This window comes from Mobula birostris, chromosome 24 (genome assembly GCF_030028105.1).
Source record: "Mobula birostris isolate sMobBir1 chromosome 24, sMobBir1.hap1, whole genome shotgun sequence".
Classification (NCBI taxonomy): Eukaryota; Metazoa; Chordata; class Chondrichthyes; order Myliobatiformes; family Myliobatidae; genus Mobula; species Mobula birostris.
In genome coordinates, this window is record NC_092393.1 from 29365935 (window position 1) to 29379261 (window position 13327).

The following is a 13327-nucleotide window of genomic DNA, read 5'->3' on the forward strand; positions in this document are numbered from 1 at the left end:
ATAAGAATTAAATGAACAAGCTTACAAACTGTAATAAAAGGTCTTTGATCTGAAATGTTAACTCTGTTTCCCTTTCCACAGATGCTGCTGGATCTGCTGAGCATTTCCAACGTTTTCTGTTTTTATTTCAGTTTGCTAAAATTAAGTCCAAACACAGCAAAAATTTTAAAGAAAGGTTAATCAGAAAATTAGCCATCAGTCTGGTTTAATGGAAGCATCATAAGGTAAATGTATATCTCACCTGTCAGCTACTGGCTGGCAGAGTGGTCTATTTTCTTGGGAAGAGAGGTAACAGTTGGTTGTCAATCCTCCAACCACTCGTATTCGGAAAGAGTGTCCGAAGTTCTGACATAGAAGAAAAAGCTTGGTCATGCTCATGCAGACTTTTTATATATATTTGTAAAAAGCATTGCTGTTTCAGTAAATCAATCAGATTTGCTTGAAGAAACATATTACCAAAGTTGCATTATTATATTAAATCTATTACCTTATATGAAATGTACTGGGTCTCCAATAACAGATCACCATTTCCATCATCCTGTTACTCAGTCTTATAGTAAGAAATCTCAAATTAACGATGAGTTAGGCATAGTGGAGACAAGTTCTCAACAAATAAGACTGAGACATCCAAGTTCATTTCCTGCAAGTCCTTTACATTTGGTACAAGCTAAATCACTGAAGTATAACTCAGTTCTACAATTCAGACCTGTCAAACAATAACCTGCACTGAAAAAAAAACTTCTTTCAAAAGCAAAGCCAAAAACATATAAAATTGCTTCAAAATTTTGTTTCCATAAGAAAGAACGCCTCAGGAAATATTGCAAAAAGACTTATTTTGGAATTTGAGCACCATCAGATCACTGTCGGTGATTAAAATAACTAGAGTCAGGTATGCCTGTGGCAAGCCTTGTTTCACACAGTTGGTCATTTCCATCTTGACAGCTTGTTGAATGCACATTATGGAATAGTATGTCAATTTATGCAACTGCTGTGTTGGGATCCACAGGGATGTGAGAGCTTCCTAGTTTGGAGAAAACTTTAACCTAGTTTTAAAATAAACCTTACTATTTTTTCCTCTCACACCTTCAGGATTATTATACTAAAACTTTAACTTGTGATGTTGTAGCATAAATGGTATTTTACACTTGCCTAAGCCTTCAGGCACGTCTGCCCGTGGCAGAGTCTGTAACTTCCAAATTAGCTCTGTCAGTCATCCCAGAACCAAAAAGTACGCAATCTTCAATCCTGAGGAACCTAAGCATCTAGGGGTCATGGTTGTGGACTGTTTCTTTCCCTCTCAATAATAGCAATCTTACCTGACAGTAGCTGGCGGGCTGATGTCAATAAAGCACACTGAATAAAAGTACTTTATGCCCATTTCTGCGAACTAGGTTAATGTGAGATGTACTGAGCAATGCTTGCTGGTAAAGGGAGTGTGTAGATGTCTGTGGAGAACAGGATCAGGTCCCCATGATCGGAACAGTTGACAATGGGTTCTGTCCAAACCAATGTCTGAAGATTGACTGCAAAACCTACTATCTAGTGGAGTCAACAGAGTGGGAATTCATCCTTGATTGCTTCTACTAAGTATGTAGTATTGTGTTGTCCACATTTATAGTCATTTTTCAAACATCTTATTGTAGGTATGATAATGAAAGCTAATTTTGGAATTCAATGCACGATATACATGAATATTTAGCTCAGTGTAGGATACACTTTTAAATCAATCTCCTCAAGGGAATCAGAAGGGAAAAATATTCTTGAAGTGGAGGAAAATATGTGAGACAGCTCTCATTTGTGGCTTTTCAAGGTACTGAATAAATTTCAACCAGATGGCTGCAAATAAATGCAAGTTAAAAATTTGACAGATTTTGCATATTACTTCATGAGATGAGAGTTCCATTTCCTGTCACTCACACAAACCTCAAATCAAGCCTGTCAAAAGGTTTCACTCAGTGAACACAGAAATGTTTTATTTCATCAGTGCAATATCAATTCTGTATGTGGCTTGCAATTTAAATTCTCTTTGACTTCAATGTACATGTAGCTAATTACACAGTCAGAGATTGGATGATCTTAGAAATAAGCTGGCAGTTACGTTATCAGCACAGTAAGATTGCTTTCTTTCTCAGACGGCACTTCTTATATTGTCTGCCAAGTGTGCATCAGCTTATGGAAGTAATTAAATGTCTACAGATTTTAATTAAACTACATTTGTATTTGTATAATTCAACGGTGAAGCAGCAGAAATACTCAATACAGCCAAGTTGATAGTATAACTCTTTTATAACCCCTAGTTTTAACCAATCTTACTCTTTCTGGCAGGAGTCATTTAGTGTATACTGTTGTAACACTGTCTTTATTTCCGGTTGGCTTTTGTTTTTAAAAAAGGAACACATTACTTTTCAAAGAATATTAACTAGGATAGCAGTATGTTTGTCAGGAGACAGCTAAGTTAATTTGCAATTTAAATTTGGCTATTAATTTAAAAGAAATCAAAATATGTTAAGGCTAATATGTTATTGCTCGTGCTCTTGCAGACCAGGTGTTAATGGTGAGTCATGATGGGACTGCCCTCTTACAGCACGCATGGAGACTGCACTTAATAATTGTTTGGCAGTAGAATTGGGGATCAATACACTGATGTGCAATTAATAATACACTTTCATTAATAGACAGAAGCACTGTTTATGTTGCTGGGAGTGCTGCAGATTTCCTCAATGCTGCAGAGAAATTCAGATTGATCTTTGCCTGTGAGATAAGCAACAGTAACCAACTTTGACAGAAGCAGCAGTAGCAAAAAGAAAGTTAATGTTGTGTTTTTAATATTTCATAATAATTGAGTAATATTGTAATTATATAGCTTAATTAAGCATTCTTTGTTTAAATAGTTCATTATGGGTTATATGTAAAAGTACATAAATGGTAAACATCATTACGTCACTATGTCATATGCGCATCCCTCGCTAAAATAAAACAAAACTAATGTAAACACGTATTCCTGGCTCCGTGTTTTTGCTTTCATTTAGCTTTATGTTTTGGAGTTACAAACTATAACAGTTAATAAACTTTGTTTTCTTCGTGTCTGTATCACTCAATTTCAAACTAGGTGTCATCTATAAGTCAGGTTTCACATGCAAGATGAATTTGATTGAGTGCACAGATTCTTTCCTGCCATGTGTGTAATGATCCAAGCAGTCACCACAAGTAGTTGTTTTCAACTTTAGGGTTAATTCCCTGAGATGCTTCCAATACATTCAAACTTTTTAAATGGCTTTGCTGTCAAGGGAGAGTTTATTTTATTACCTTCGCTGCCACCTCCAAAATGGGATTTTAATGTATGGGGGTAGTGCACCCAGGTCATTTTATAAAGTTCAGTACAGCATTGTGCAGGTTAAATTACTAGTTCTGCAAGAAGAAATGTACTACAGCGTGGCTGCCACCAAGACAAAAGGTGTTGAATTCATCCATTAGTCCGTCTAATAGCTTTTCTTTTTATTGGCTTCCATCAACTAATGCACAAACAGCACTGAGTCAAAGTTACACAATTATTCCAAAGATGAGTGTAATATTTTTAAGGCATGAAATTTTCCCCCAAAACACTATTTTCAATTTGTCTGGCACTTAACCAAGTCAGACAGACTTTAAAATTGAAGAAAGCACCATATGGACCAGTATCAGTAAAAGAGCAGTAAACAAGAAAGGATGGGGAAAAATATAAGGAATTCTGCAAGGGAGCATGACTAAAGAATGCAAAAGAGGATTACAAATAGTGAACAATTTTACAAATATATCAATAAAGCCTACTGCTAATTGTGAGAAATTCTTAACAGAGAGAATGTTGGATAAATAGAGGATAACTGGAATTTAGTAGCTGAATTGTATTTGGTTCTGATGCTTGAAAATACTACAAGGAGATAACACTCTGACTGTGTAGAAACACACCAGGGATTCAGGGCTGTTAAATAAAGAAAACAAGACAAAGAGTAAGACTTGACAGGATACCCCCAATTCTACTGAAAGCACAAAGTTAAAAACATAGCAGGAAGATGCAGTACATATTTCAGGATTTCAACAAGGAGAATGTTCCCTCCCCCCACCCCCGCTTTCCGCAGGGATCCCTCCCTACCCAACTCCCTTGTCCATTCGTTACCCCCATCCGTTCCCACCGATCTCCCTCCTGGCACTTATCCTTGTAAGTGGAACAAGTGCTACGCATGCCCTTACACTTCCACCCTCACTACCATTCAGGGCCCCAGACAGTCTTTCCAGGTGAGGCGACACATCACCTGTGAGTCGGCTGGGGTGATATACTGCGTCCGGTGCTTCCGATGCGGCCTTCTATATATTGGCCAGACCCGATGCAGACTGGGAGATCGTTTCGCTGAACACCTACACTCTGTCCACCAGGGAAAGCAGGATCTCCCAGTGGCCACACATTTTAATTCCAAGCCTGATACGTCATTTCATCATGGCTGATCCACTTTCTCTCTCAGCCCCTTCTTCTTTACTTCTCTTCTCAGCCATGGTTGTGTCATCCTGCCTTTAGAATACTTCTTCCTCTGCGATGTATCTATCCTGCGCCTTCCAAACTGCTCCCAGAAATCCCCACCATCGCTGTTCTGCTGTCATCCCTGCCATCAGGCTCCTTTTACCCTTGCAGTTCCTTAGCTCTATCCACAATGATTCAACACCTTCCGACCCTATGTCGCCTCTTGCTAACGATTTTTGCCAACAACAGAGCCACACCATCCCCTCTTCCTACCTGCCTGTCCTTTTGATAAATTAATATGCATATCATTTTGATACATATCATTAATATGCATGGCTCTTGCCAAGTGAAACTGGATGCATAGTCTATGACTCGCAACTTTTGTTTTTTTTTACTCACAATAGAAAATGGAACAGATCATAAAGAACATTGGGAACTAGATGTAAGACTGGGTCATCACTGCTGGGTGTAGCATCTCCCTCAGATATTTTAAATTAAGGAAAATATAATTATCAGTAGCACTGATCTGATCAGTGGAAGAAGCTTCACCTCTGGTCCTGTGCTACTTTGATCCCAGCGGCTTCTAGCTACCTGTGACGAAAGACTGTCGGCCTTTGCCACGTCCTGCTAAGGGACAAGGGTGGGGTGTGCTCCTTCCTTCTCCCACTGCCCCCAGCTTTCTCACCAGCAGCACCACCTTGCCTTTTATTTTATCTCCATAAGCTCTTAAAGTGTCGGAGCAGAATGAAGCTATTCGTCTCCATGGCAACAAATGAATACTCTGACAGCTGGCTGCTCAGCAAGGAAAGACGACCAGTAAATGCAGAAGTTGTGTTCGACTGCAACAACATGGGAGAAAAGCACGACAGTCTTCTCTTAAAACAAGGGTGTACAATTGTTTTTGATGACCTTTGATTTTGTTTTAGTTCCACACACAAAACATGTTTAGCACACCCATAACAGGTGAAACCAATTACTAGGCATAAGTTCCCAGTCATACTTAAGTGCACATCAAGATCAATACTAATATGCCTCTCCAAAGCAATCATAATTAAGTTCTTGCACTTACTGCTGTTCGGGTAGTGGTTATGTCCTTGCGATGGTTACTACAATATACCCCTTCACCTGAATTCATGCTTCCAACTCATCTACGATATGTGCATTTGCACACTGAGCTCCAGTTTTGATATCAATCCCTGCCTTCCACACATGCCTTTAGTTCTTTCTCACTCAATTATTCAACTGACAGTGCAATTCCTGTCTTACTTTACAGAACTTTTATGAGCTCTTTGACATGCAACTGATATTACTACAGGGGACAACTGAATAAACTAACACTCACAACAGACTGGAGGAACTCAGCAGATTGGGCAGCATCAGTGGAAAAGATCGATCGACGTTTCAGGCCGGAACCCTTTGTCCTGACGAAGGGTTCTGGCCCAAAACGTCGATCGATCTTTTCCACTGATGCTGCCCGACCTGTTGAATTCCTCCAGCGTGTTGTGAGTGTTGCTTTGACCCCAGCATCTGCAGATTATTTTGTGTTAACTGAATAAACTATTAGCAGCAGAATAAGCAATCAAACCCAACCAATGTCACAGCAGCTGCTTTCAATCTTCATCTTGATAGGGAGTCATCCATCAGAGTTCACACGTTAAGGAAGAATTTAAGCATCTGACCAAAGGAGAGCCACCATTCTAGATTTGGATTGCATCCACCACTGCCCTGGTACCATCTCCAGTGCTTCTTCTTGCAATACAGACAGTGTAGGAGCCATATATCTGTTTTCTATCTGCTTTGTACTCCGTGTCCCATGTTTATTAAGTGTATTTTGGTAGTTACTCATGTGGATGGGGACGGAGTAGAAGTGAAGAGTTTTAATTACGTGTTCATACTTTTTAGAATCAGTCTGGTTAGCTTAGGACTAGGGAGTAGGTCATGGTGATGCCTTTTTATTGACCTTTAATTTTCAATTAACCATTTGTGTTTAACTTCATTTGTAAGAACATAAAAAATAGGAGCAGGAGTAGGCCATCTGGCCCGTCAAGCCTGCTCCGCTATTCAATAAGATCATGGCTAATCTGTCCATGGACTCATCTCCAGCTACCTGCCTTTCTTCATAACCCATAATTCCCCTACTATGCAAAAATCTAACCAATCCTGTCTTAAATATCTGTACTGAGGTAACTTCCTCTGCATCATTGGGTAGGGACTTCCACAGATTCACCTCCCTCTGGGGAAAGCATTTCCTCCTCATCTCCACCCTAAATAAGACCAAAAGATATAGGAGCAGAAGTAGGCCATTCGTCCCATCGAGTCTTCTCCGCCACTCAATCATGGACTGATCCAATTCTTCCAGTCATCCCCACTCCCCTGCCTTCACCCCATACCCTTTGATGCCCTGGCTAATCAAGAACCTATCTATCTCTGCCTTAAATACACACAATGACTTGGCCTCCACAGCCACTCGTGGCAACAAATTCTGCAGATTTACCACCCTCTGACTGAAGTAATTTCTCTGCATCTCAGTTCTAAATGGACGCCCTTCAATCTTGAAGTTGTGCCCTTTTGTCCTAGAATCCCCTACCATGGGAAATAACTTTGCCATATCAAATGTGTTCAGGCCTCTTAACATTTGGAATGTTTCTATGAGATTCCCCCCTCATTCTCCTGAACTCCAGGGAATACAGCCCAAGAGCTGCCAGACGTTCCTCATATGGTAACCCTTTCATTCCTGGAATCATTCTTGTGAATCTTCTCTGAACCCTCTCCAATGTCAGTATCTCCTTTCTAAAATAAAGAGCCCAAAACAGCACACAATACTCCAAGTGTGGTCTCACAAGTGCATTATAGAGCCTCAACATCACAATCCTGTTCTTATATTCTGTACCTCTAGAAATGAATGCCAATATTGCATTCGCCTTCTTCACAACCGACTCAACCTGGAGGTTAACCTTTAAGGTATCTTGCACAAGGACTCCCAAGTCCCTTTGCATCTCTGCATTTTGAATTCTCTCCCCATCTAAATAATAGACTGCCCGTTTATTTCTTCCACCAAAGTGCATGACCGTACACTTTCCAACATTGTATTTCATTTGCCATTTCTTTGCCCATTCCCCTAAACTATCTAAGTCTCTCTGCAGGCTCTCTGTTTCCTCAACACTATCCGCTCCTCCACCTATCTTTCTATCATCAGCAAATTTAGCCACAAATCCATTAATACCATAGTCCAAATCATTTACATACATATAAAAAACAGCAGTCCCAACACCGACCCCTGTGGAACTCCACTGGTAACCGGCAGCCAACCAGAATAGGATCCCTTTATTCCCACTCTCTGTTTTCTGCCGACCAGCCAATGCTCCACCCATGTTAGTAACTCCCCTGTAATTCCATGGGCTCTTATCTTGCAAAGCAGCCTCATGTGCGGCAACTTGTCAAAGGCCTTCTGAAAATCCAAGTACACCACGTCTACTACATCTCTTTTGTCTATCCTACTTGTAATTTCCTCAAAGAATTGCAGTAGGTTTGTTAGGCAGGATTTTCCTTTTAGGATACCATGCTGGCTTTGGCCTATCTTGTCATGTGCCTCCAGGTACTCCGTATCCCTAACAATCAATTCCAACAACTTCCCAACCACTGATGTCAGGCTAACAGGTCTATAGTTTTCTTTCTGCTGCTTCCCACCCTTCTTAAATAGCAGAGTAACATTTGCAATCATCCGGTATGATGCCAGAATCTATTGATTTTTGAAAGATCATTGGTAATGCCTCTGCAATCTCTCCAGCTACTTCCTTCAGAACCTGAGGTGCATTCCATCAGATCCAGGAGATTTATCCACCCTCAGACCATTAAGCTTCCTGAGCACCTTCTCAGTTGTAATTTTCACTGCACAAGCTTCACTTCCCTGACCCTCTTGAATGCCCAGTATACTGCAGACGTCTTCCACAGTGAAGACTGATGCAAAATACACATTCGATTCCTCTGTCATCTCTGCACCTCTCATTACAATATCTCCAGCGTCATTTTGTATTGGTCCTATATCTACCCTCAACTCTCTTTTACCCTTTATATAAATAAAAAAAGCTTTTATATATTTAAAAAAATCTACTCCCTCGCAAAATGAGGCTATGTCCACTAGTTCTAGTCTCACCTATCAGTGGAAACAATTTTCCTGCCTCTATCTTATCTATTGCTTTCATAATTTTATATGTTTCCATAAGATCTCCTCTCATTCTTCTGAATTCCAGCAAGTGAAGTTTCAGGCGATTCAATCACTCCTCATAGTCTAACGCCCTCATCTCTGGATCATGCAAACATGAAGAAATCTGCAGATGCTGGAATTTCAAGCAACACACATAAAAGTTGCTGGTGAATGCAGCAGGCCAGGCAGCATCTCTACGAAGAGGTACAGTCGATGTTTCGGGGCGAGACTGAAGGTCTCGGCCCGAAACGTCGACTGTACCTCTTCCTAGAGATGCTACCTGTCTTGCTGTGTTCACCAGCAACTTTTGTGTGTTGCATCTCTGGATCAACCTGCTTAATTTTGTTAGTTTTAGTTTCATTAGTTTTTTTTTGCTTGTTTTGCTAGTTACTAATGAAGGATCAAATACATTTCTTTGACTTTGAACATTATAATTGGATTCTATGGAAGATGCCTCAACCAGAATTAACTCCCCACATCCCTGTGCCTAGCCTCCAAGTTTTGTTGGTTTGTTTGAGTCACTGCTACAAACAACTACATGCAGCAAACTACTGTTCAATGCATCGTAGGGATCATAACAGAAGGGCAAATGATATACAGTTAAATCACTGCATGATCTTTCTTCACTTTTATGCCACACACATGTAAAGCTGAGCACTGCCCATTATTACCAATTCACCATCAGAGTATGCATGGTATCCAATTCTGTGAATTGAAGAGGGTATAAAAGAGATTTACCAGAATTGTTTCAGAGATAATAGAATTCATAATGTGAAATAAATGCTAATATTAAATCTGAAAGTGACAGATTTTTGTTATGGAATATAGAGTTAGGTCACAGATTAGTCATAATTTCAATAAATGTAAGAACACATTTAAGGAACAAAATGGACTCCAGTGTCCGAGGAACAAGAGGTTGCAGATACGACTGGCAGAAAAAAAAGTCAAAAAGAAAATTAGAAGAATTTTTATTTATTCATTGTCTGATCTGAATTGATTTTATTTGAAAAGGCAGTGGAAATTGATCTAACAATAACCTTCCAAATGGAAGTATATATATATTCAAAATGGAGGAAAAAGAAACTGCAGGATTATGAGGAAAGAACAGGAAAATGGAACTCATTTACAAACTCTTCCAAACATGCAGCAGAGTCAGGTTGGTTTGAATGGCTTTACACTGCGCTGCATGATTCTATGATTTTTCTTTCATTAACGAGGAAAGTTACAGAAAATCCAATCTAATGTGCAACAAGGGTCTGATTAAAGATGGAATCCCAGACTGAATTTCAACTAATCTTACAATCCTTTTGCTGGTACGCATTTACTTAGCAGCAATGAAAATTCGTGGAAAAGTACTGACTGGAAGGCAGTCAAAATACGATCAAATTAATGGAGAGCTATGGATAGTTTACAGTCACCCAACTGCATGTCCAGGCACATAACAAATAAACAACTTATTTTGCTCTTAGTATTAGCAAGAAAATTATGCCATTCAAGTGAGGAAGTAGTTAAGTGCTTGCCAGCTACAACCAGATGCATGGAAGCAGAAGAAGCTGTAACGGAAGTTATAAGAACAAAAAGAATTGCAGTGGTTTCTTCACAAATTCACTAGAATTAAATACTTATAAGTAATAATTAATCAAAAACCAGGTACATTTTCGGATTTCAAGAGGTCCTTGCAGATATTGATCGCTATTAGTTTTCTGGCAACCTTGAATGAATCCAAATTATATTCTGTAATAATAGTCAGAACCTTACGGGCAATTTGAATTGCCTTTCCTTCAGAGACCAGCATAGCGTTTATGCCATCCTAATGCAAGTTCTAGCAAACATGCTTAATAGGAAGGGTATTGCTGAATATTTTAAACCTTCTCTACTCTGAACTGTTAAGCACTAACGTGCAGAGTGACCTCTAGGAAGCCTCAATTCTTTTTCTGGTAAAAATACTTCAGATTTCACATTTTATTTTTACGAGCAAGGTTGTAGGGTTCATTTCTATTTCTAATGCATTCTCAGAACGTACTCTCACCACCTGTCTATAACCGCATCTAAGCCCAGTGTGCAGAGTGCAATACAAGCCACATCAAAATTAAGTAATTAATACCCGAATGAAAGTCATTAAGTACTTGTCATCTAAACTCCAGAACCATGGAGTAATCCTTCACATATTTATGGATATTACTTTAGATGACTGATTTTTTTCTATTCTTGTCACATTCACTAAGGAACAGTGAACTACTGTATGCATGTCATCTAGGCAAATTCATAGTCATAGTCATACTTTATTGATCCCGGGGGAAATTGGTTTTCGTTACAGTTGCACCATAAATAATTAAATAGTAATAAAACCATAAATAATTAAACAGTAATATGTAAATTTATGCCAGGAAATAAGTCCAGACCAGCCTATTGGCTCAGGGTGTCTGACCCTCCAAGGGAGGAGTTGTAAAGTTTGATGGCCACAGGCAGGAATGACTTCCTATGACTGCTGCATCTCAGTGGAATGAGTCTCTGGCTGAATGTACTCCTGTGCCCAACCAGTACATTATGTAGTGGATGGGAGACATTGTCCAAGATGGCATGTAACTTGGACGGCATCCTCTTTTCAGACACCACCGTCAGAGAGCCCAGTTCCACCCCCACAACATCACTGGCCTTACGAATGAGGTTGTTGATTCTGTTGGTGTCTGCTACCCTCAGCCTGCTGCCTCAGCACACAACACAAATTGTTCAATAAATAAGTATACTAAGGTAGTAGAAAAGGGAGAAAATAAAATGAATGCAGAATATAATACTATAGATATACAGAAAGTGTGGTGCAAGGGCTTGACAATGTAGATTGAGAGATCAAGAGTTTATCTTTCATCCTTCAGAAAGGAAGCAATCATTGGGAGTTGGCAGCTTACATTAATCCTATTCATGAAATGACTTTAGGTACTGGCTTATGAGCGAGCACATATCCTGTGTTTTATTTTAACAATGATTGGAATTTGTTTCTTGTTCACAGTTAGAAGTTGTACTTTCCTGAGGAAAGGCAAAGACTTATATTGCGCAAGGACTTCCAGTTGTGTAGCCCACCTACCTCCCCTGGGGATGAAACCTGGTGTTACATCATCTGATTGTTTTTTGTGCAGCTTGACGAGGAGATGAGCTGCACCTGCTGTGGAACTGCTTCATTATTGCTAAGCAGAGGTCCTATTGGTCAGTTTTGTTTATGAGAATACATAAATGGAATCTGCTCAAGTCCAAAAATACCCAATTCTCCACTTTGTAAAACAATATATGAATAATTTCCATTTTGTAACACATCTACTGCTTTTGCAATGCTGCTTTTCTGCTGGCCACTTCTAACACAGTCCAGATATGAATGTTGATCTGAATCATATCAGATCATATGGCAGATGTTCTCAAAATAAAAGTTACATTTGCTGAACAAATTACTACCCACATTTTATATCTTTTCTTTCATTTTTGTCTGATTGACTTCAGAGTCCCTGAGTTGTGCAGTTCGCAGTTATCTCAACTGACCTGTGAATGTGTCTCATTTTTCATCAGATAGTACATTTTGTTGAGGATGCACTGATGTAGCTGTTCCCAGGTTAATGAGCGATCTTCCCGTAACAAAAACGGTGGACCAAACCTAAAGTGATCAACAGAGAATTATTTCAGTAAAATATGATGGACTAATAGATACTCACTGGTTAGTACAGTTGAAACAAGACAAACACGTTAAATGCATTTCAATTCTATTAGAGCAAAAGTATCACCAGAACAGGTTTCACTACAGCAAGTAATTTTCTTTCATAGCTGAATTAGGACTTGGTAAACTTGTCAACAGAGTGATTCCTCAGTGAGATCGTTAAGGGAGAGCAGAGCTTAGTGGCTGTTCTCTAGCGTACAGTACAAAAGCACAAAGGGTTGAATTATTCATTTATTTGCACACTTTGTGAAGGGACCTTTGTTAATTAACATAAGTACAGAACATCTATACAAATAACTCATCAAAAATAAATAAATGAAATGAATTGCTTTGTAATATATTACATTTTCATTTAGAAATAAAGTCATTCAGGAATTGCAACTGATACTAGGACTGAGGTAATTTGTTGCTAAAGAATACATTTCTCAAGGCAATAATACTATGTTAAAAATCTTGTAATTTTGAAATATGTCACTAGAAGGCACTACTGTTTAGTTCTTCACATTTTGGATTGAGTTCTTCTCTTTACTGTGTGTAATTTTTTAATATGAAAAAATAGTTTCTAAAGAGATCAACAGGTGAAAATACATTGAAAGGTATTTCCAATCCAAAATAGCATCCATTTGTTTATATTGGTTTGCTATTTAATGCCAGGCTCCAAAGATACAAAAACTCAAAGACCAGTGCATGATAACTCAGTACTAGTATACAGATTAATGTTTGAAATAGCAAAAATAATTTCTATTTTCAGAGTGGCTTTAGCAGACAAAACACACAATGTGATGCACAAAAATTTGATATGAAAATACCAGGTGCCAACAGGTGTTTTAGAATGCTAATACTCTGTCAAATTATCTTAAAATGAATATCCACATTTTCTATCAATCCACAGCCAATCAAGAACAGATATGTGTTAAACACAATATAAACC

The 13327-nt window shown here is 38.9% G+C and overlaps 1 protein-coding gene across 1 annotated transcript in view; it reads right to left on the reverse strand.

The window, feature by feature from the left end:
* The window catches only part of usp43a (ubiquitin specific peptidase 43a), a 477870-nt gene that overhangs the window by 55357 nt on the left and 409186 nt on the right, over positions 1-13327 (reverse strand). Inside the window, exons 8-9 of the mRNA XM_072242187.1 lie at positions 12225-12336; positions 242-345 (exon numbers count right to left, since the gene is read on the reverse strand). Coding sequence (XP_072098288.1) covers positions 242-345; positions 12225-12336 — 216 coding nt within the window. The remainder of the gene's footprint in view (positions 1-241; positions 346-12224; positions 12337-13327) is intronic.